At 50.1% G+C, this 19,957-nt stretch overlaps 2 protein-coding genes and 1 long non-coding RNA gene across 3 annotated transcripts; 1 reads left to right on the top strand and 2 right to left on the bottom strand.

The window, feature by feature from the left end:
- Positions 1-7,798: 7,798 nt before the first annotated feature.
- On the top strand, positions 7,799-9,343 carry LOC115312706. Its single transcript, XM_042293158.1, has 2 exons — positions 7,799-7,947; positions 8,749-9,343. Exons 1-2 carry the CDS (start codon positions 7,799-7,801, stop codon positions 9,341-9,343), a joined length of 744 nt encoding a protein of 247 aa, XP_042149092.1.
- Positions 9,344-10,133: 790 nt separating this feature from the next.
- Positions 10,134-14,395, bottom strand: LOC115312705. Its single transcript, XM_029971598.4, has 3 exons — positions 11,381-14,395; positions 11,030-11,186; positions 10,134-10,535 (listed from the first exon to the last, which is right to left on the bottom strand). Exons 1-3 carry the CDS (start codon positions 11,623-11,625, stop codon positions 10,143-10,145), a joined length of 795 nt encoding a protein of 264 aa, XP_029827458.2. The 5' UTR covers positions 11,626-14,395; the 3' UTR covers positions 10,134-10,142.
- Positions 14,396-19,713: 5,318 nt separating this feature from the next.
- On the bottom strand, positions 19,714-19,957 carry LOC115314836. The gene is made up of 2 exons (XR_005714998.3): positions 19,842-19,957; positions 19,714-19,773 (listed from the first exon to the last, which is right to left on the bottom strand). It is a non-coding gene; the product is annotated as an uncharacterized LOC115314836 (long non-coding RNA).

Below are 19,957 nucleotides of genomic sequence, written 5' to 3'. Positions count from 1 at the left end.
TTTTGAAACTTTAATTATCAGATCCAACACTGACACCTCCAGTGGACGCTCAAGTGGACCAAACACCGAGTTCCAGCAGCAGAGCGCCACCAAGTGGACCCCGTCTAGATATCCACGAGGACCGGAACCTGATCCCACTCGTCAAGCGTGCAAAAGAATCCTCAGTATGGGTCCATTTCGAGAGAACAGGCCAGTATCAGGCAGTATGTAAACAATGCCGCAAGACTGTACGGCTTGGAAAAGAAGGTGGCTGCCAAAAGATTGGAACAACTGCACTTCATAATCACATGAAGCAGAACCATCCCCACTTGTTAAAGAGGACTCCTGCAGCGCCAACAGCAATGTCTGCATCAACACCAGCAGCATCATTCGTGACATCCTGTGTTGCAAAATCACTCCAGACCCAGCTGACCTTACTAGAGGCCATGAATCGCAAGCAGAGCTGGACTTCGACAGACCCATTGGCAATGGTGCACAACAAGCAACTGGCAGAATACATTGCAAAGTCAATGAAGCCATTCTTCATGGTTGAAGACCCTGCATTCATAGATTTTATGCGGTTCTGTTTTCCAAAATGGAACATTCCGAGCAGGGGCTATTTTGCAAACTCGGCCATCCCAGCGCTGGAGACTGTCATTGCAGAAGCTTTAAAGGTACAACTTAAAGAGTGCGTGGGGGAAGTCCACCTCACTACCGACATTTGGTCGAGCCGCCAAGTCAATGACTTTATGTCTGTGACGGCACACTAGATAGCTCCAGACTCCAAAGGATCCCTCACCAGAAACAATGACGTCCTCGACATGTCCGGGTTTGGACAGCAGCATACAGCCTACAACATCGGCTAGAAGCTCGAGGATGTCATAGAGACATGGCTAGTCCCTTTGGGGTGAAAGTGGGCATTGTAACAAGCGACAATGCACAAAATGCGGAGAAAGCACTGAACGACAGAGGGATGAGGCGCGCACCATGCATGGCTCACTGCCTTAACTTGGTTGTAAAAGCATCGCTGACCAAGTCTGGTGCAGAGCTGGAGGAGACTCTCAAGGCAGCACGTGCCATCGTTGGCCATCTCCGACACTCTGCGAGTGCTCAGAGGCAACTGGAAGCTATCCAACTTCGACACGGGCTGCCAGTTCACAAGCTTCTGCAAGACGTTCCCACCAGATGGAACAGCACATTCTACATGGTTGAGCGACTCTCTGAGCAGCGGAGAGCTGTCAGCGAGTTCTTCGAAGACAGCACGAAGCACTACCTAGCGCCATGGCAATGGGCTCTGCTCAAGGCCATGGCAACCGTCTTGAAGCCGTTTGAGGAGGCAACGCGCCTCCTCTGCGTGAACACGTCGACGCTGGGACAAGTGTTGCCCCTCCTCACATTCATCGAGAGAACAGTCGCCCACACTATGACAGGTGCAGAGCTGGACACCCCGGCCTTCTGCCTTGCATCATGTTTGCTCAATGAACTGAGCCTCAGTCGACATTTGAATGCTGTGAAGACAGATTTTCAGTACTGGGCTACTACCCTACTGGATCCTCTTTTCAGGGACACATTTTCCACTCACACAAGCGAAGAGGCCTCTGCCTCCCCAAAATTGGAAATTGTGCAAAGCTACCTACAGCAGAGACTCCAGGATGTCCATAGCCAGGCATGTGAGGACAAGAGTGCGGCTGAATTATCACCGCACAGTGCACCCAGCACATCCTGCTCACCACCCAGTGATTTTCACTCATGGTATAAGACATCGAGCACAACAACTCCCAGGCCACGACAGGAGAGGCAGCAAACCATAACGGTCGTCAAGGCGCAACTTGATGCCTTCCTGGAAGACGAGGAAGTGGAATGCTACAACTTGCAGAGCAATCCCACCGTCTACTGGGAGAAAAAGCGGTACCTGTAGCCTAACCTGTACACCATAGCTGTTGGATACCTTGTCTGCCCTCCACACAGTGTGTATTTCGAGAGGGTATTCAGCACTGCAGGAGCCATCGTGACCGACAGAAGGAACCGTCTCACACCGAAGAATGTGGCCACCCTCAGTTTCATTCGCATGAACAGGGCATGGATCCCCAACATTCTGCCTGCAAGAGTAGCCAACAGCCTCAGCAGCGCAGCAGAGACAGCACACACCAGCGCAGCTGAGGAGGAACTGTCTGAACCGGAAGAAGAGTCTTTCCTGGAAAAGATGATCTTTGAGAGTAGCGACTGCTAAAGTGCCCTTGCATCACTCCCAGTAGCGTATAACATACTGTTTCAAGTTGTTAATTTTCCTGCAAAAGATAAGCGCAACTAAAGTAAAACTAAGCACACTACTCAAGGGCCACGGCAGAAGGGACAAACCACAACGGTCATCAGTGCACAAGCTGATGCTTACCTGGAAGACGAGGAAGTGAAATGCTTAATTAACTTGCAAAGCAATCTCATCATCTCTACTGGAAGAAAAAAAACTACAGGTATAGTCACACTTAGCTACAACAAGCAGTCCGTGGTTTTTCCGTCCTCTCATCGCCGAGATAGCAGGTGCGCTTACAAATACATTGCATGCGGGATGTAGTGAACTTGCTCTTCCAAACTGCGCAATGTTTTGGAGTGCACTTTCTAAGTGGGCGCTGGGAGAACAGGAGAACCACGAACTGCTTGTTGTAGCTAAGTGTGATTAGGGGTATACCTGTAGCCTGACCTGTACACTTTAGCCACTGGATATCTTGCCTGCCTGCCAATCAGTGTGTGTACACAGGGGGGGCATATACCCTGCAGGGGCCGTCATGACTGTCAGAAGGAATCGCCTCACACTGGAGAATGTGGCCACCATCAGCTTCATTCACATAAGCAGGGCATGGAGGCACAGGCAAGCACAGCGGGAACAGTCTGAACCGCAAGAAACATTCCTGGAAAAGCTGATCTTCGTGTGGCGATTGTTTAAGTGTTAATGAACCACTCCTAGTCCTTTAACTTTTACTGTTTCGACGTGTTCATTTTTCTGCAAGAGAAGCAGCGAGTGCAATAAAACTATTATTTATTTCTGACAACACTTGCTTGGACAGCTAGTTCCAGGAGCATTGAGTACGGTTAAGCTCCTGCGAGAAATGCAGATTGGTATTTGAGATAGTTTGTCTTGCAAACCACGAACAGCGCAGATGAAATGGACAAAGCCCTACGTCCGTTTCTTCTAGTACCTGTTGTGTTGCTTCCAAAGATGTGCAACGCGCAACGTTGCACATCTTTGTGCAACGTTGCCGAGAATGGAGAAACAAGTGCAAATTAGCAACGTTTTCCTTCGCCATTGGTACCGGTACGCGGTCGAAGTTGAGACGAGCAACATTCATCTCGCTCTCGCGTCTTACAGGTACAGACACACACAGCTCTAAAGAAGGAGGCGAATCATTTTCTTACCTGAATATATTTATGGTGCGCTGCGCCACATTATGTATAATACTCTGCATTTCACTACATTTTGCCGATCACCGCGAAATTGTACAGAAACCGAGACCGTGCATTGGTTAGGCCTACGTCAACCACACCGATCAGCTCAGCTGGACCTGGGGGGCTATGTTGCACGTTTTGGACTCCCAGGAGACTAGGGAGAAGAAAGTGACGTAGGTGTGAATGAACGTATCTTAGCGGCACCACGCAACACGTCATCAGCGACTCCACCAATCAACATCCCAAAAGCGTTGTTGACGTCACTTCCTTCTCCCTAGTCTCCTGGGAGTCCAAAACGTGCAACATAGCCCCCCTGGTCGCGTGCCAGGGTTTAACAGTGCAGTGCAGTGCATAACATACGTCGAAATAAACAAGACGAAATCTGGTTATATGCAGTAACAGTACCTAAAAAGAAAACACAACTGACCAAATTCGCAAGGTTTACAAGTTTCACGCTGCTGACTGCAACCAGCGACGAACCTGACGAATCTGCCGAATATTCGTCGCGGGAAGTTCGGAAATTTCCGAATCTGTCCGAATTCGAATCTCTGGTGATTCGTCCCCATCACTAGTAACAGCGCATCCATCCTTTCTCCGCAGGCGCTTATTCTCGCAGTGACTCATGGAAGCGCAGCTAGCTGGAGCTGGCAGTACCAATCGGTCGACGGCGGAGTGTTCATGCTCACATTGAGGACAAATGTACAGTCGGCGGCAAAAGTTTGCGGGGCGCGGGAGCATCAGCCAAAACGACTGGTTGCGCCTTCTGACGGCCCACGGCCACTCTCAAGATTTACGCTTCGAATTTGCTTCCTTTTGTGCTCGAAGTCATGTCTTTTTTACTCGCTTCCGCCCGACATGCACAAAACAACCAGAACCGGCGCAAGGTGCCGCTATGACAGCCATCATGCCGCGTGTCTGCCTCAGCCAGCGTTGCCATCTAGTGAAATTCACCACCAGATTTCGAAAGTCTGGTGAAATTTTAGAGCTCCTGGTGTCCAGATCAGCGAACCCTACACCAGACAAAATCTGGTGATTTCTGGGGAAAAACGTCTTGGGCAAATCCACTCTGTTGCAGATCGGCTACGCCGCCACAAGCACAGTGGCGCTTGTCATCTTATCTTCCACCTTCTCTCTCCCTTTCCCTCTCGCCTTCCCCTTGCCTGTCTACCATATAAAGCGCAAGCTGCGCACGAATAAACGTTGATTACCAGCCGCTATCGTCACGTTCTTGCGGCGTCGTAACAGTGGCGACGACGATGCGATAGTCTATCTTCCGCTGCTCTGTCGGCAGACATGGTCAGCTATGCAGTTCCGCCGCAGTTCGACGAGGCCGTTGACAAATGGCCCGCTTACCATATCCGTCTGGAGGCGTTCTTCGAAGGCAACGGGGTGACAGGCGGGAAGAAGAAACGCGCCTTACTCGTCGCAGCGCTGAGTACCAACACCGTGGACGTCATCAGCGGACGCTGTGCTCCAGCAAAGGTAAATGAGCTTCCGTACAGCGAAGTGGTCAGCCTTCTGCAGCAACATTTCTCGCCAAAACTGAACGAAACGGCCCAGTCGTATAAGTTCTTCTCCCGCAACCAGCTGCCGGGGGAACCGGTAAGAGACTTCGTTGTGGCCATCCGACAAATAGAAGACACGTGCAACTTCGGGGACACATTGGACCGGATGCTGAAGGATCGGATAGTCTGCGGCCTCCAAAATTCAACGGTGCGTCGGCAACTTTTGGCTAAGCCGTTCTTGACGAGAACCGAAGCCGAGGAAGTCGCCGTAGCAGCAGAAATGGCGGAAGAAAATGTAAAGGAAATGCAACGCGCCACGACAGAGGATGGGGGCGTGCACGCCGTGGGAAGCAGGACGGCAAGGCAGAAATGGCGGGAGACTGAGTCGCCGTGTTCCAGGTGTGGCAGAGGGGGACACCAGCCAGACGCGTGCCGTTTTCGGTCAGCGCAATGCTACAACTGCCGCCAACGAGGTCATATCGCCAAGGCTTGTTTCCGTCGCGCCGACAGACCAGTCACCGCGTCAACAAGGCCAACCCAACAGCACGTCAATGCACTGGCCCCGCGGGATGAACAAGAGTGGGATACCAGAACAGAGGGCCTGTTCATGTTGGGGGCGTCAATGGAACACGTCGGGCACATCGAGACCACTCAGCCTATTGCGGGTACCTTCGACTGGGGGGGCGTGCCTGTCAACATGCAACTCGATACGGGGTCTCCGGTGTCGGTCATCACGTGGCCTACCTACATGCGGCACAAAGCTGCGTGGCCGAGCCTCCAGGATTCTCCTCTGAAGTTGACTTGTTTCCTCGGAAAACTACCAGTGCGCGGGCAGCTGAAGCTCAAGGTGGCCTTGGGAGACCAAGCCAGGGAAGGAACACTGACTGTCCTGGGCTGCTCCGGCCCCAACCTGTGTGGACGCGACCTCATACACGCATTCGACCTGCTGGAGATGCCGGTACTCAGCGTAGCAACAGAAGGTGAGCCTTCGGCCTCCAGTTTCGTGGACAAGGTCAATCTCAAGGGGTTGCTAGACGAATTCGCGGAAGTGTTCGAGCCAGGGCTGGGCCTCATTCAGGGGCCGCCAGTCCACCTTCAGCCTCGAGCGGACGCAGCTCCGAAGTTTTGTAAAGCACGTCAAGTGCCGTACGCCTTACGCTCAAAGGTAGAGGCAGAAATTGACCGGTTAGTGGAAACGGGCGTTATTATCCCAATTCCCCATTCCGATTGGGCAGCGCCTGTTGTGCCGGTAGTAAAGCGTAATGGTAGCATACGCCTTTGCGGAGATTTCAAGATCACGGTTAATCAAGCATGTCGGACTGAACAGTATCCGCTTCCGCGAGTGGAAGATATTCTTGCAACGCTGAACGGAGGCGAAGTTTTTACTACGATCGACTTACGCGACGCGTACAATCAGCTCCCGTTAGATAAGGCATCTATGCTACTCACGACCGTGAATACGCAGAAAGGGCTATTCTGTTTTACTCGTCTGCCATTCGGCATCGCGTCAGCACCAGCGTTGTTCCAGCGGCGTATGGAGTCGATTCTTCAAGGCCTATCGGGAGTCCAGGTCTATCTGGATGACGTCATTATCGCTGAGAAACGTAATGACTGCACCCTACTTAGGAAAGTATTGCAAAGATTTCGTGAGTCGGGGGTACGGGTGCATCCAGGGAAGTCCAAGTTTCGACAGACCGAGGTGGACTTTTTGGGGCACCGAATTAGCAATCTAGGGGTGCAACCTAAGACAGAAAACATAGACGCAATCCTCCAAGTTAAGGCGCCCCGAACAGTAGCCGAAGTAAGGTCCTTTGCAGGGCTGGTGACTTATACCCCTGTCAGACGGGCACCTCGAATGTCATTTACGCTAAAGGCCTTTAGGATTTTCAAATGACATTTAAGTCGTGTCGTGTTCAGACGGGAAACTCAAATGTCATTTGGGTGATGTCTATCACGATAGCGGTCTGTTGTTAACCTAAAAATGTAGCGTTTGTATTATTGTTAACCCGGCAAACTAGTGTTTATTTTATTGTTTACTAAGTAAATAAAATGTAATAAACTCTCAGAACATAGAATGCAAACACGGAGATGAAACGAAGTAGACGTTTTGACGGAGACAAGGTATTCTGTGGCAACTATGACACGACGTCAGCAATCCCAATTAATCCGTAGCCGTATCCGTTCCGCCGCTTGGTTCGTTTGCTTTCGGAACTCCGCGCATCTTGCTCGCCGTTGTTCCTCGCGCACTTTCGTTCTTCGCCGGATTCGTATACCCCGTTGACGTTTACGTCTGCGATCGATCAAGCGAAGACCGTGACGCTGTAGCGATGGAGCCTGCTGACGACAGTGATCGTAGTGCGATGGATCCGGAGCGTCGGATTGCTTTTCTGGCGTGTTTGTACGCACAACAACAGAATGCCTTGACGCTGCTGAGGGCCGACATACGATCTGCCAGTGCAGAAAGCGTCCGCCTTCAAGAAAGGCTCCTTTCCAACGACCTGATGTTCGCTGCCGTTGAAGCGTCAAGTATCATCCCACGAAGCATCCAAGCGTTCAGGAGGAACGAACGCTGGTTTGAGGACACTCTACCGCACTTGCCGGAGCACTTCTTCAAGCAGTCCTTCCGCGTCAAGCCGGTTACGTTTAGGTACCTGGTAGACGTGTGTCGGCCTCACATGGAGCGCGAAGTTACCAACATGCGTTCCACCATTCCGGTGGAAAAGAGAGTTGGTGCCGCGCTGTACAAGTTGTGCTCGAGCGCAGAAGACCGCACCATCGCCAACTTGTTCGGCCTGGGACGGTCCACCGTCAACGAGAACTACAGGGAGTTCTGTAGGGTAGTTGTCTCCGTCCTCGAGCAGGACTGGCTCAAGATGGTGAGCGCCGCCGAGCTTCCGGACCACATCCGGGAGTTCCAAGCTGCTCTGGAGTTTCCACAGGGCATAGGGGCGCTGGATGGCTGCCACTTCCCCATCTCACCACCGAAGGTCAACGCGAGCGACTACCACAACTACAAGGGCTGGTAGGTAACCTTTACTTCAAGGATAATGTGTATGATCATCTATGGACTGCTAGAACCAATACCATATACGTTGAACTTCCTGGCCCTTTAGGAAGTCGGGCATCTGTTTTCAAACCGATATTGCAACAAAAAAAGGGGAAAAAAAAACAATTTCTCTAATAAATATTGACTGTGAATTCCTCTCAGTAAGCAAATTCAATGAAGCTGGCCAAACTGAATGATGCAAACTCGTTGCTGCCTGCTAGCAAGTGTTCTAAAATGAGTCTGAGGCATCGAAACAAAGAGGGGCACGCCAAGCAAAGAGCAACGAAGAGAACGCATAGAAAATTTGCGATGATGAGGCAGCCAACTCGTTCCGTCCTTGGTCGAGGGGAAACAAACCCGTGTGGGCACATTTGGGGGGAAAACAAATGCACGAGATGCGGAAAACAAATGCACGAGGTGCGCAAAAAGCAGACAAACTTGCACGGCAAATGGTTTCAAAGGTTTCGATTTGAATAAAATGTACCTGGACCAAACATTTTTCCCTATAAATTTTAATATGGTGATATAAGCCACACGTGTTTGATGACATGGAGGTTATGAAATAGCTATTCTTGAATATGAGGTGCCAGCAACTGATAGCCAGCTTTTTACACTTAATGTGATGTTTAGAAGCTATGTACACCTCTGTTCTGCGGAGTTTTAACGAATTGTGCTGTGCTGTCTACTTCCCTTTTGAATCTCCAGTTTTGAGGACTGTATGGCTACAGCATTCAACACCCATGGAACTGATATATGCCTTGTAATGTTTGTATCCAGGTATAGCATCATCCTGCTGGCCCTCGTAGACCACCGTTACCGGTTCCGGTATGTGAACGTCGGGACACCAGGGCGGTGCCACGACGCACATGTGTACCGGAGGTCGGCTTTGGCGGCTGTTCTACAAGGACCAACGCTGCAGATGCCCATGGTCACCGTCAACGGGACCACCGTGCCGCCCCTGATCCTGTGTGACCAGGCATTCCCTTTGACGTCCAACATGCTGAAGCCGTACCCTCGCAAGGACGTTAAGAAGGACTCTCCACAGGAAGGCTTCAACCGACAGCTGTCATCTGCTCGCCGAGTCGTGGAGAACGCCTTCGGAAGGGTCAAGGCCCGATTCCGCTTCATCATGAAGAGGATGGAGTGCGAGGTGGACAATGCCCGGCTTGTTGTGCGAGCCTGCTGCATTTTAAACAATGTGTGCGAGCATTTCAATGACGGTGTCGAGCCACAGTGGCTCAGCGACGTGGCGACGGAGGATAGGATCTATCTGCAACCGGTGTGCACCACAGATGCTGAGGCAGACAATGGGCAGAGCGTCAGGGACGCTATTGCGGGCTATCTACACCAACGCTCGAGGCAAATGGTCTAGATGAAGAGCTCAAGTGGCTGCTCCTGTTTGCAGCACAGACCTTGACATCTACGAGGGCCCTTTCCAGTGCGTGAAGAACAAAAGGCCCTTTTTAGGGCCAAACAAATCTGGCTTTGGAGCATAAGACGTGCTGCCAACTCCCGTGTCCCAAGTGAAGTCTCATGTTTCGGTCCATATGCTTCGCCTTCTGTATGCTTTCATGTGGCTTTTATAACACAATTTTAAGAAATTTTAAGGCATTGACTGCCCAAATATAAGTTCAAGCACCTCTCATAGCTACTATGTGCAATGAAACAAAGCTTATAAAACAAAAGATCATCTGAAAGGGTCACTGCTGGAGTACAAGAAATACCATACCAGCACCTGTTTGGGGGATTCCTTCAACTGTTGCTTTCCACGAGAGTTGCAAGGAAAAAAAGTATGGGTGTGCACATAGTAGAATTTCAGCTTGAATGAAATCGAATATTCCCAAATAGTTGGCAAAAAGTCCAATGTATAATCAAATATCGAATACCAAGAATTCTATTTGGGGGCTCCTCATGCCAAACCAATCAATGGCATCTGGTACAACTTAAAGAAAAACTGGGGATTAGTGTGGGTCACCTAGGGACCTTGAGGTACAACCGAAATCTTGGTTACACAGCGCCCTCTCCGCAATAAGCCTCCGTCAGATTGCAGACACCACGGACAGGATTATATCCCGCCAACTGGGGATACGTAGGCAAACATTCTGCTCTGGAGCCACCGAGCTACTCTTGAATGTAGCATAAATGCACACCGGGACAGCTTACATTGCAGTTTACGAGGCATTTTTATTCATGAAAGCCATCAATGAAGTCGCGAGCTCTTGCTGCACCTTGATGGCGGTTTCTTGCAGGACTATTTCCCGCTCGCGTAGGGCAAACTCTCTTGCCCTCGATGCCTCAAAACTCTGCCTGAGCAGCCTCTGCTCATCAATCACCGTTTTAATATATGCGGTGCTTGGAGCTTGCGGCCTCTTCCTTTTCTGTGGCCTGAGCGGCACGTTGCTCGTGCCATTGACGCTGCTGGGCCCCGGCCTGCTGACACTTGTAGTGGCGGGGGTGCTGGTGACTTGGCTTTCCTCGCCACGCAGCTCCTCTCCCGGTTCCTCGACGGGCTCCTCGAAGTAGTCCACTTCGACCACGCCTCCCTCTTGCATGTCGGAGAGCAACTGAGAGGAGTACCACACAAGTAGTTTTCTTGTTAAGCTACAAGAGACTGCAGCAAGCTGTTAGGTGCCACCCAAAGCCATTATACAAGGGGTACTCAAAAGTAACGGAGCTCCAACCCTGTGTATGAATGCTTTGTAGTTGAGAATCATAATGCTAGGTATTGCTACCATAGTTATATGTGTCAAGAGTATAGCCATAGTCTGGCAGAACCTTGAATTTTTAAAGCAGCCACAATGCTCCACTTCAGCTGAAGCTCTTGCATCAAGCTTTACCGCACTGCACCGTCACACGCATGCAAAGTTTCATCGCTTTGCAACGGCTTGTCGAAAAAGCAGCCAAAGCAGAGGAGCACCTCGATTAGCTCGGTGAACTCTGCTCGGTGGGCAATTTTCAAAATAATTTCATGCATTTGCCACTGGCTGCCACTTGTACATTGAAATGATTTGTTATTAAAAAATGCGGAAACTTTTTTGAGAGAAACCACGAAACCCACCTCCACTACTGCTGGTGTAGCATTGTTAGAAGCTAGGCTTTCATCCACGAGGGTCGTGTCGTTCAGCGGTAGGGACCCCAACAGTCGGTTGAGGTCCCAGAAGAAGGGCCACTTCATGGCACCGGAACCCGTGGTGGTCCCTTCCCTCAGGTGTTTTCTGAAAAATGGAATTGCAGTAAATGGCAACTTTATGCAAAGCTATTGATGTATGTATAATGGGATTTTTTAACTGGGATATTTAAATCATGATTTAAATCATGATCTAAACCACGATTTAAGTAATCTTAATTTTTATTTTCCGTACTGACTCGTACTACTCTCAGGGTGCATGAAACTTTACAATTATCTTACCGGTACGTGTTGGTCAAATTTTCTATCTTGGTGTGAACCTGGCCCTTCGTCCTCACGATGCCGCAACGAAGCAGCTCCTCCGCAATCTCTTCGTACACTCCTCCGTTACGCTTGGCGCGTCGAAGGTCCTCCATTCTGCCCTCCCAGAGCCGGATCAACGTCCAGGTCTCCTGGGAAGTCCACACTACGCGCGGTTCCCTCTTCTTCGCGGCCGAAGGTCCCGCTGGTCCCGCTCCGTTCGACATGGTGTCACTTCGCGCGCGTTCTTAAAACGACTTAAAACAATAAAATATATATGTACAACAAAAATATTATTTATATACAACACAAGAATAAAAGACTATAAAACGATGATAAAATATAAACAAAAGAAATAGAAGATGAGACAGATAAATGGCAAAAGGAATGGGAAAGCTAAACAACCGAGGTAAGCGAGCGAGCAGACGAGCGAGCAGACAACGGCTGGTACTGGGCAACTGAGACCGCGAGTATATTAAACGAATATATCGCAAAAGGTGTGCGAGATATACAGGTTATAAGCATTTTTTTCTAAAAATAATTGCTACAAGCACTGTTTTCAATTGTATTTATATTATTTATAATGTTTTATTTCAATTCGCGGAACTTGCGCTGACCGCTGTTGACGAGGCTACACATTTACGAGCCGTAAATGAGTTTGGGCGAACTCAGTTGAGCTCGAATGTCATTTAAGTCGAATGTCATTTAAGTTCCCGTGTGACACTGCCTAAATGACATTTACGCTGAATGTCATTTGGGGTAAATGTCATTTGAAGTGCCCGTCTGACAGGGGTATTACTACCACAAGTTCCTCAAGAACGCGTCCTCGATCATGGCGCCGTAGTACGAGCTTCTCCGCGCGGAGGCAAAGTGGGAATGGGGACCCAGACAGCAACGCGCGTTTAGCGAGGCGAAGACCCAACTCAAAAAAGGTGACTTCTTGGCGCATTTTGACCCAGACAAGCCGTTAATTCTTGAGTGTGACGCGTCACCATTGGGCATTGGCGCCGTACTGTCTCACGATGTTGGCCAGGAGGTCCTGCGCCCCATAGGGTTCCGCTCTCGCACACTCACAGCCGCCGAGCGGAATTATTCACAGTTAGAGCGGGAGGCCCTCGCTTTGGTGTTCGGTGTGTCGAAATTCCGAACATACCTCTTGGGAAGGTGTTTCACGCTCGCGACTGACCATAAACCCTTGTTGGGGTTGTTTCATCCTGATAAGGCCGTACCGGCGATGGCTGCGGGGCGGATCCAACGGTGGGCTCTGCTGCTGGGGGCCTACAACTACGTCATCCAGCACAAGGACGGCAAAGCCAATATTCCGGCCGACGCACTCAGCCGGCTTCCAGCGTCTGGATCAGCACCCCCTGAATCGGCGGAAGACGTGGATGGCTGTGAGTATGTTCTCCTCACTGAAAGCCTCAACGATGGCGCCTTGTCGGCTAAGCAGTTGGCCGTTTTGACGGCGGAAGATGATGGTTTCGCAAAGGTGCGGAAGTGGGTACAGGAAGGCTGGCCCTCTCGTCTAGCACTAGAGGACAGCCATTTAAAACCCTACTTTGACAGGAGAGACGAGATGACTGTTAGCCATGGGCTTTTGTATTGGGGCCATCGCGTGGTTGTGCCGCAAGTTGCCAGACCAGCAATGCTACGACTACTGTATGATACGCATCAGGGAATGGGCTCCATGAAGACGCTAGCTCGCTCAATGCTGTGGTACCCGTGCATTGACCAAGATATTGAGCGACTCGTAAAGACGTGCCATATTTGTGTGCAGGCCGCACCGATGCCACCTAGACAAACACCTGTTCCGTGGCCGGAGACGGGGCGACGCTGGTCCAGATTGCACATCGATTTTGCGGGACCAGTGGATGGTTTTATGTTGTTAGTTGTGGTAGATTCACACACGAAGTGGATTGAGGCGGTGCCCATAAAAAGTGCCAATGGGGTTTCTACGGTTGAGGCGTTGCGAACGGTATTTAGCACCTTCGGGTTGCCAGAAACCATTGTATCTGACAATGGCCCACAGTTTACATGTGAAGAGTTTGGAAAGTTTCTGCGGCTCAATAACATCGTTCACCTTCGTACGGCACCTTACCACCCCCCGTCTAATGGGCTGGCGGAGCGCGCCGTCCGTACAGTGAAACAGGGACTTAAAAAAAACAAGCAAGGGTCGCTGCAGACTCGTCTAGCAAGGGTGCTGCATCAGTACCGTCGGACACCTTCCGCAGGTGGCAAGACCCCGGCCATGCTGCTAATGGGATACGAGCTGCGCTCAAGGCTAGATAATGCGGTCGTAACCCCACCATCACGAGTCAACGATCGGAACGACACTTATACCAACAATCCTGTCCACACAGGGGAACCAGTATGGGTGCGAAATTTTGGAAGAGGTGAACTGTGGACACCAGCTAGAGTACAGTCCACGGACGGCGCACGCATGGTCACCGCCGACGGCAACGAGGGAGACGTCCTTCACAGACACCTCGATCAAATCAAGCCCCGGCTTCCCGAAAGTCCACCGGAAAGTGCTTCCAGTCCGTCACGTCTCCCGCCGCCGGAGGCAGCGCCAGGCCTGCAGCGACCGACTCGAACCAGGAGAGCCCCAGTGCGGTTTTCCCCCTAGGAGGGAGAAGACTGTTGCAGATCGGCTACGCCGCCACAAGCACAGTGGCGCTTGTCATCTTATCTTCCACCTTCTCTCTCCCTTTCCCTCTCGCCTTCCCCTTGCCTGTCTACCATATAAAGCGCAAGCTGCGCACGAATAAACGTTGATTACCAGCCGCTATCGTCACGTTCTTGCGGCGTCGTAACACACTCCACGCCGAAATCACCTGCCGGCGCTGCTGATCCGAAAGTTTAGCACTAGGTGACGCCAGCGGCCGCCTGATCGTAAGAGTTGCACCATATTTGTGTTTATACATCCACCATCTACTTGCCTTGTTGCTGCTGCACTGCTGCAGCTACATCCGCTAGGTTTCATTCGTGCTGCGATTCTGTACCCACGTGGTTCCGTATCTACGGCATCCGAGGTTTTGCCATCGTTCGCTGGCTTTACCGGTATCGTGCTCCGGATTGCAGGTGTAATTAACAACGTTTAGCCTCCGTGAAACCGGTGACCTTATGATCTACACGGAACTTCGGAGGCAAATCGCATCGCAATTTGGTAAGTTATCAAGCTATTTTTTCAGCGATAGTTTTAGTCGAACCAAATGGGAATGTTGTCGGTTGTCCTGTGTCTTTTTGTTTGGATTTCAATTCGCAAGGTTTGTCTAGATTGCTCCCATGTCCTGGTTCTTTTTTCAGGCTCAACCGCTTCACACTGTAGCTATGAGCAACCAAAGCAAGTTTCAAAAGGATTTGACGATTTCCGAGGAAGATAATGATCCAGAACGTGCCAAGACAGTGAAAAGAGCCCGAAAGTCCTACGACGACAACAGGAAGTACCTCGAAACCTGGGAAAAAGAATTTACATGGTTGACCAGTGTGACGTCACAGGGTGTGAAGCTTCCGTTCTGCAAGTTATGCCGAAAATCACTGCAACCGCACTGCGGGACACTGGCCAAACGTGCACAGGGAGCTCAGCACAAAGAAGTTTTCAAGTCTGCATCAGTGTCTAAGATGCTGAATTTCCCAAAGAAGCCAGGCCTGTCAGATGATCTGAAACGTGTAGAGTTAGAGTTAGCTCTCGCAACATGCTGCCACTGCCCTACCTTGGCAATTGACCATCTAGGGGAAGTGATAAAAAAGAATGGTAAAGGCAGCACTTTTGAACACTTGCGTCTTCATCGAACCAAGTGCACTGCTTTGATCAACTCTGTCTTGTCCCCCTCTCTTCGAGACGAAGTGATGACTGACATCAAAGGCAAGAAGTTCTCTCCGATGCTGGATGAGACCACGGACATAAGTGTTGAGAAGTTGCTTGCAATATGCACTCGGTATTTCAGCGAGAAATCTGGCGAAGTTGTAACTCCCTTCTTAGGGCTTTATCCAGTCGTTCATGCTACTGGTGAGGCACTTTTCCAGATTGTCAGGGGTTGCCTTTTTGAGTATGGGATGTGCCTTTCGGATTGTGTTGGAATTGCCTGTGACTGAGCTGCTGTAATGGTTGGCGAACACAACAGCGTGTGGTCACGAATCAAGTAAGAGTCCCCTAATTGCATCCTGAACAAGTGTGTCTGCCATTCCTTGGCCCTCTGTGTGCAAAAGGCCTTCGAAACCTTGCCTTCTAGTCTAGGCTACCTGCTGACTGAAACCCCAGGATGGTGTTCAAACAGTACACTCCGACACCGTGCTTAAAAGGAACTTTTTGAAGACCTGAAAGAACAAGAAGTGAAAGCAGAAAGTGCCGAGAAGAATTGCCACATGCCATTTTTGAAGTTGTCTGGCACACGATGGCTTGTTCGAGGGCGTGTCATCAAGAGATTTCTTGAGCATTGGAACGGGCTGAAGGCTTACTTTAAGTTAGCCATGCAAGAAGGATCTCAAGAGGTGAGGTACAAGGCTCGTTTGATCCATGACATGCTCCATGATGACGTGAATTACCTTTATTTCATATTTCTGTCTCCCATCGTCCTTGAATTTGAGAAGATCAATGCCTTCTTCCAGTCAGTGAACATTGATCCAGACAAGATGTTCAAGGAGCTCGACATACTTCACCGAGCGTTGAAGTCAAGAATCTTCAACAGGCAAGGGATTGACAGACTTTGGAGCTCAGTTTACCAGTGAACTACTTCGTTGCTGCAAGCACCAGGAGTCCAACCTTAGTGAAGCTGCCGTGGAAGGGCTCAAGCAACGCTGCCAAGATTTTCTCAGTGACTTGCTAAAAGAAGTGGAAAAGCACCTTCCTGCCAATCAAGCAATTTTTCAAGGCATCAATGGACTTCACCCTTCTAAAGTCCTGTCCCAAACTGCACGCCTTTCTGTTTTGCAACTTCCACTTCACCACCTGATTGAAGAAAGCTTAGATGTTATTGAAATGCAATACAGAAAAATTGTCATGCATCTTTGGAGTGAGGAGAACATATTCAACGGCAAAGTTCCAGAGGATTCTGCAACATTCTGGGCTGGAATTTTCAAGTACCAAAACGGCATGGGTCAAAAACCCTACAAGGAACTGGCACTGTACGCACTGGCCTGTCTTTCGTGCCCAGTGTCAAATGCGGTAGTGGAGTGGGTCTTCAGTCAGGTCAGGTGTGTGAAGACGAAGTACAGGAACAAGATGTCACTGAAAACTTTGGATACCATTGTATGAATTCGCACAACATTGGCCTTCAGGGAGGTGTGCTGCGTGAAATTCACTATTACTGATGATATGCTACGCAGGTTCCAGTCGGACATCTATGATGCTCAAACGGACGATTAGAGGGCGAACGACATGTTTTTGTATTATTAGTAATATATGTGTCTGACGAGTGCTGGTTCTTTGTCATTTTTAGGATTTTTTGGCTATTTTAGTTTTTGGTGAAATCTGGGGAAATTTTTGTGAGTTTCTGGTGTCGCGGTCACTTTTCAATCTGGCAACACTGGCCTCAGCCACCGTGATGGGTGACGGAGCTCGCGCATGCTACAGATAACATTTCGCAGCACCTTGCGCCAGTCCCTGTTATCTCGTGGGTGTCGGACGGAAGCGAGCAAAAAAAGCATGACCGCGAACAAGAAAGGAAGCGCACGCGCAAAGCGTGAGTCTTGGCAGTTAGTTAGTTAGTTGGCGGTACCTAACCCCTTTTGAGACAGGGGGGTCAGCAAAAGTTCAAATTGCCGACACAGGTAAAAGTTTTAGTTCTTGTTTTGTTTTAGCTTTTCCCACTTTTGGGACACTTTCACTGGTTGGCGATCAGATGCAGTCTCTCCCATCCAACGAGAATGCGCTTGGTTGCTAGTGAACCGTGGGCTCCTTCCCCGAATCCCAGCATTTCGGGAATCCCCTCTTCGCTGGTCGCCGAGAGCGGCAACGCGCCGTGAGATGGCGCAGCCAGTCTTTTCGGCTGGCGCTCCCGCGCCCCGCAAACTTTTACCGCCGACTGTACTATCGGGGAAAAATGAAATGCGAACAGAGGAGCGCGTGGTTCGCGGTACAGGCTGCGCCGCCTGGAAGTGAGCCTAGGAGCGAGGGTGCGTGGCCTACTCCGACGTGTTCACGCCCCTCCCTCTGCGCTCCCCAAGCTTCAGCAGTGCGCCTCTTAGTGCGCTGAATGCTTTCACCGCTATCTTTGCTGGCTCAGCGCGCGCGGTGCAAAGAAGCTCGCCGCACTCGCCGAGCAGGCAAAGATAGCGGTGACAGCTTTCAGCGCACTGAGAGGCGCACTGCCGAAGCTCGGGGAGCGACAATCGAGGGACGTGAATACATCTAAGTAGGCCACGCACCCTCGCACCTAGGTTCACTTCCAGGCGGCGCAGCCTGTACCGCGAGCCAGACCAGAGGAGTGCAACTTCCTATACCGCCCATGGAACGCAAATTGGAAAACCCTGGGAGGCCGCAGCGCCATTTGAATCCCCTGGTATCTGGTGGCTGTACTAAAATCAACATGGCGGCACAGCGAAACCAAAACCGAACCTGCACGGCAGCGCCATTGTGTTTCGATGGATGGGCGGTAGCTTGCGCCACCTAGAGTGAAAAATATATATATATTGTAGCTTTTTTTTTTTTTTTTCTCGGTTTGCGCGTTGCTTTGCTAGGCTTCTGCTGCTTTGCGGCTGGTCTTCGCATTTCAATGCTGGTTAACGTGCGTTGAAACGCACACAAGCCAGCACTGAAAAGCGAGACCAACAGCAAAGCAGCAGAAACCTAGCAAAGCAACGAAAGTGACACATACACAAAAAATATGCAATGCTTGTCCTTTTGCGTTCATTTTTATTCACCAGACAGTAGAAAATACAGACGAAATTTCTCACTGTTTTGCACACGAGAAACAAAGAAATGAACAACAAAACAGGATAAAACGTTAAGGTTACGTGCGACGAAGGTGATGATATGCGTCCTTGCAAATTTGATTATATAAGTAAGCATATAAGTAAAGACCGACGACGGTGTCTTAATTGCAACTAAAAGAAACTAAGCAATGAGCGCCAAGAAAAACAGCTCAGCTCTTTGGTATTGAGTCTTCATCGAGAACCTGCCCATTCGTTTTTAATATTATCACTTAAATTTAGGAGTGAGTCACTGCTTAACGAAACGGGAAACCAGAGCGGATCGCTCTATCGCTCATCCTCAGTTAATCGAAAAATATTTAGGCTCATATTTTCACTCCTCGCGAACAGACGCGTTAATCGCTGACAACAGTGCCAAATAAACAGCTCACAGCAAAAAGTTTGCCATCTTTTAAAGTGAGCATATGTGCTCGATCTTGGTATGAAAAAGTCTACACAGAAGTCTCCAGTAATTTGACAATGACATATTTCTCGCGGCGAGTGAAGAGCAATCCTGAACAATGATAGGATTTGGTTTTGTGATTGGAAACCATCGTAGCTATTGCTAAAATCAAACAATTAATACTCACCACCACTGCGACAGTTAGGTTTTGTTGCAAACATCTAATCAGAAACTTAAGCAAGAGAAGACCAAAAGAGCGTACCGCACGTCCATTCGAACTCGAAACCATTGATATCCCGGCTTTCGGCAGTCATTGTTTCCCCACTTGGCACATCAGGTGGTGTGTTGATGACGAAAATCCATGCTTGACCACATTACACCAACAACGAGTTCCCACGAAAAAGAAAAGATAGCCGCGCGCGCGCACGAACGCGGGACGAATCTCGCGCCGCGACGCACTCCCAGAAGCGAAACAACTCGCCGGCTCTCGTCCCTCCCGCGTTCTAACGGTCCACCGACTTCCCGGCGCCAGCGGCCAGCGCATCTCGAGGCGCGAGGCGCGGGTTCGGAGAGAGAGAAAGCGCGCCCAGACACGTTGAAAGAGTGAAAGAGAGAGTTACGATAACAAGCTTCAAAGCCATTCACACCTTCAAAACAACTTCACTTTTATTTCGCATCATTAGATATATGAATCAATTTTATTTAAAATTAAATAGCAAGTGCCAACAGCCGCTGGGAGCGCGGCAATCGGAAGCAGTTCGCCGGACCGGACAAACGTCATAAGTATACGCGGCGGGACGGAAGTAGCCGGGAGCTTCACCCCACTGGCCAGACCGCGAGCCACGCGCTCCTCTGTTCGCATTTCATTTTTCCCCGATAGTACGTGCGAGCCGCGCCAACACTGCAAAGAATGTATTAACAAGCACGAGACGAACAAGCTCACCGGACGACAATTTCACGGCGCGAAAGCTCTCAGGGGAAGCTTTGGTTTTCTTTTTGTGTGTGTGTGTTCGAAGAACGTTTCTGAACACTCGAACAAAGGAGACCGCTCACGACGACAAAGCTGCAAAGCAAAAGAGGAATGTGTTGGTGCGTAGGATGCCACGCCCGTGACATAGGGCTGTTGCTTACCTCCTGCGGCATCCTGTCCGTCAATGTCACAAACCATAACTACAAGGAACGGCCACAATTAAAGCACGAGCTGGACACAATGCGCGCAATGCCTATCATGGCGGATAATTTTTATA

The sequence above is a fragment of the Ixodes scapularis genome, unplaced genomic scaffold, assembly GCF_016920785.2.
Source record: "Ixodes scapularis isolate PalLabHiFi unplaced genomic scaffold, ASM1692078v2 PGA_scaffold47__10_contigs__length_4178495, whole genome shotgun sequence".
Lineage (NCBI taxonomy): Eukaryota > Metazoa > Arthropoda > Arachnida > Ixodida > Ixodidae > Ixodes > Ixodes scapularis.
The sequence above is the reverse complement of the archived record's forward strand: the minus strand, read 5'-3'. Positions and strand labels throughout refer to the sequence as shown.

Bases quoted from the DNA above. Each gene is read 5' to 3' on its own strand.
- LOC115312705 (XM_029971598.4), bottom strand. From the start codon at position 11,625: ATGTCGAACGGAGCGGGACCAGCGGGACCTTCGGCCGCGAAGAAGAGG. The intron at 11,187-11,380 runs GTAAGATAATTG...TCCATTTTTCAG, and splicing joins AATTTGACCAACACGTACCG to AAAACACCTGAGGGAAGGGA. The intron at 10,536-11,029 runs GTGGGTTTCGTG...TACTCCTCTCAG, and splicing joins CTACACCAGCAGTAGTGGAG to TTGCTCTCCGACATGCAAGA.
- LOC115312706 (XM_042293158.1), top strand. From the start codon at position 7,799: ATGGTGAGCGCCGCCGAGCTTCCGGACCACATCCGGGAGTTCCAAGCT. The intron at 7,948-8,748 runs GTAGGTAACCTT...GTTTGTATCCAG, and splicing joins TACCACAACTACAAGGGCTG to GTATAGCATCATCCTGCTGG.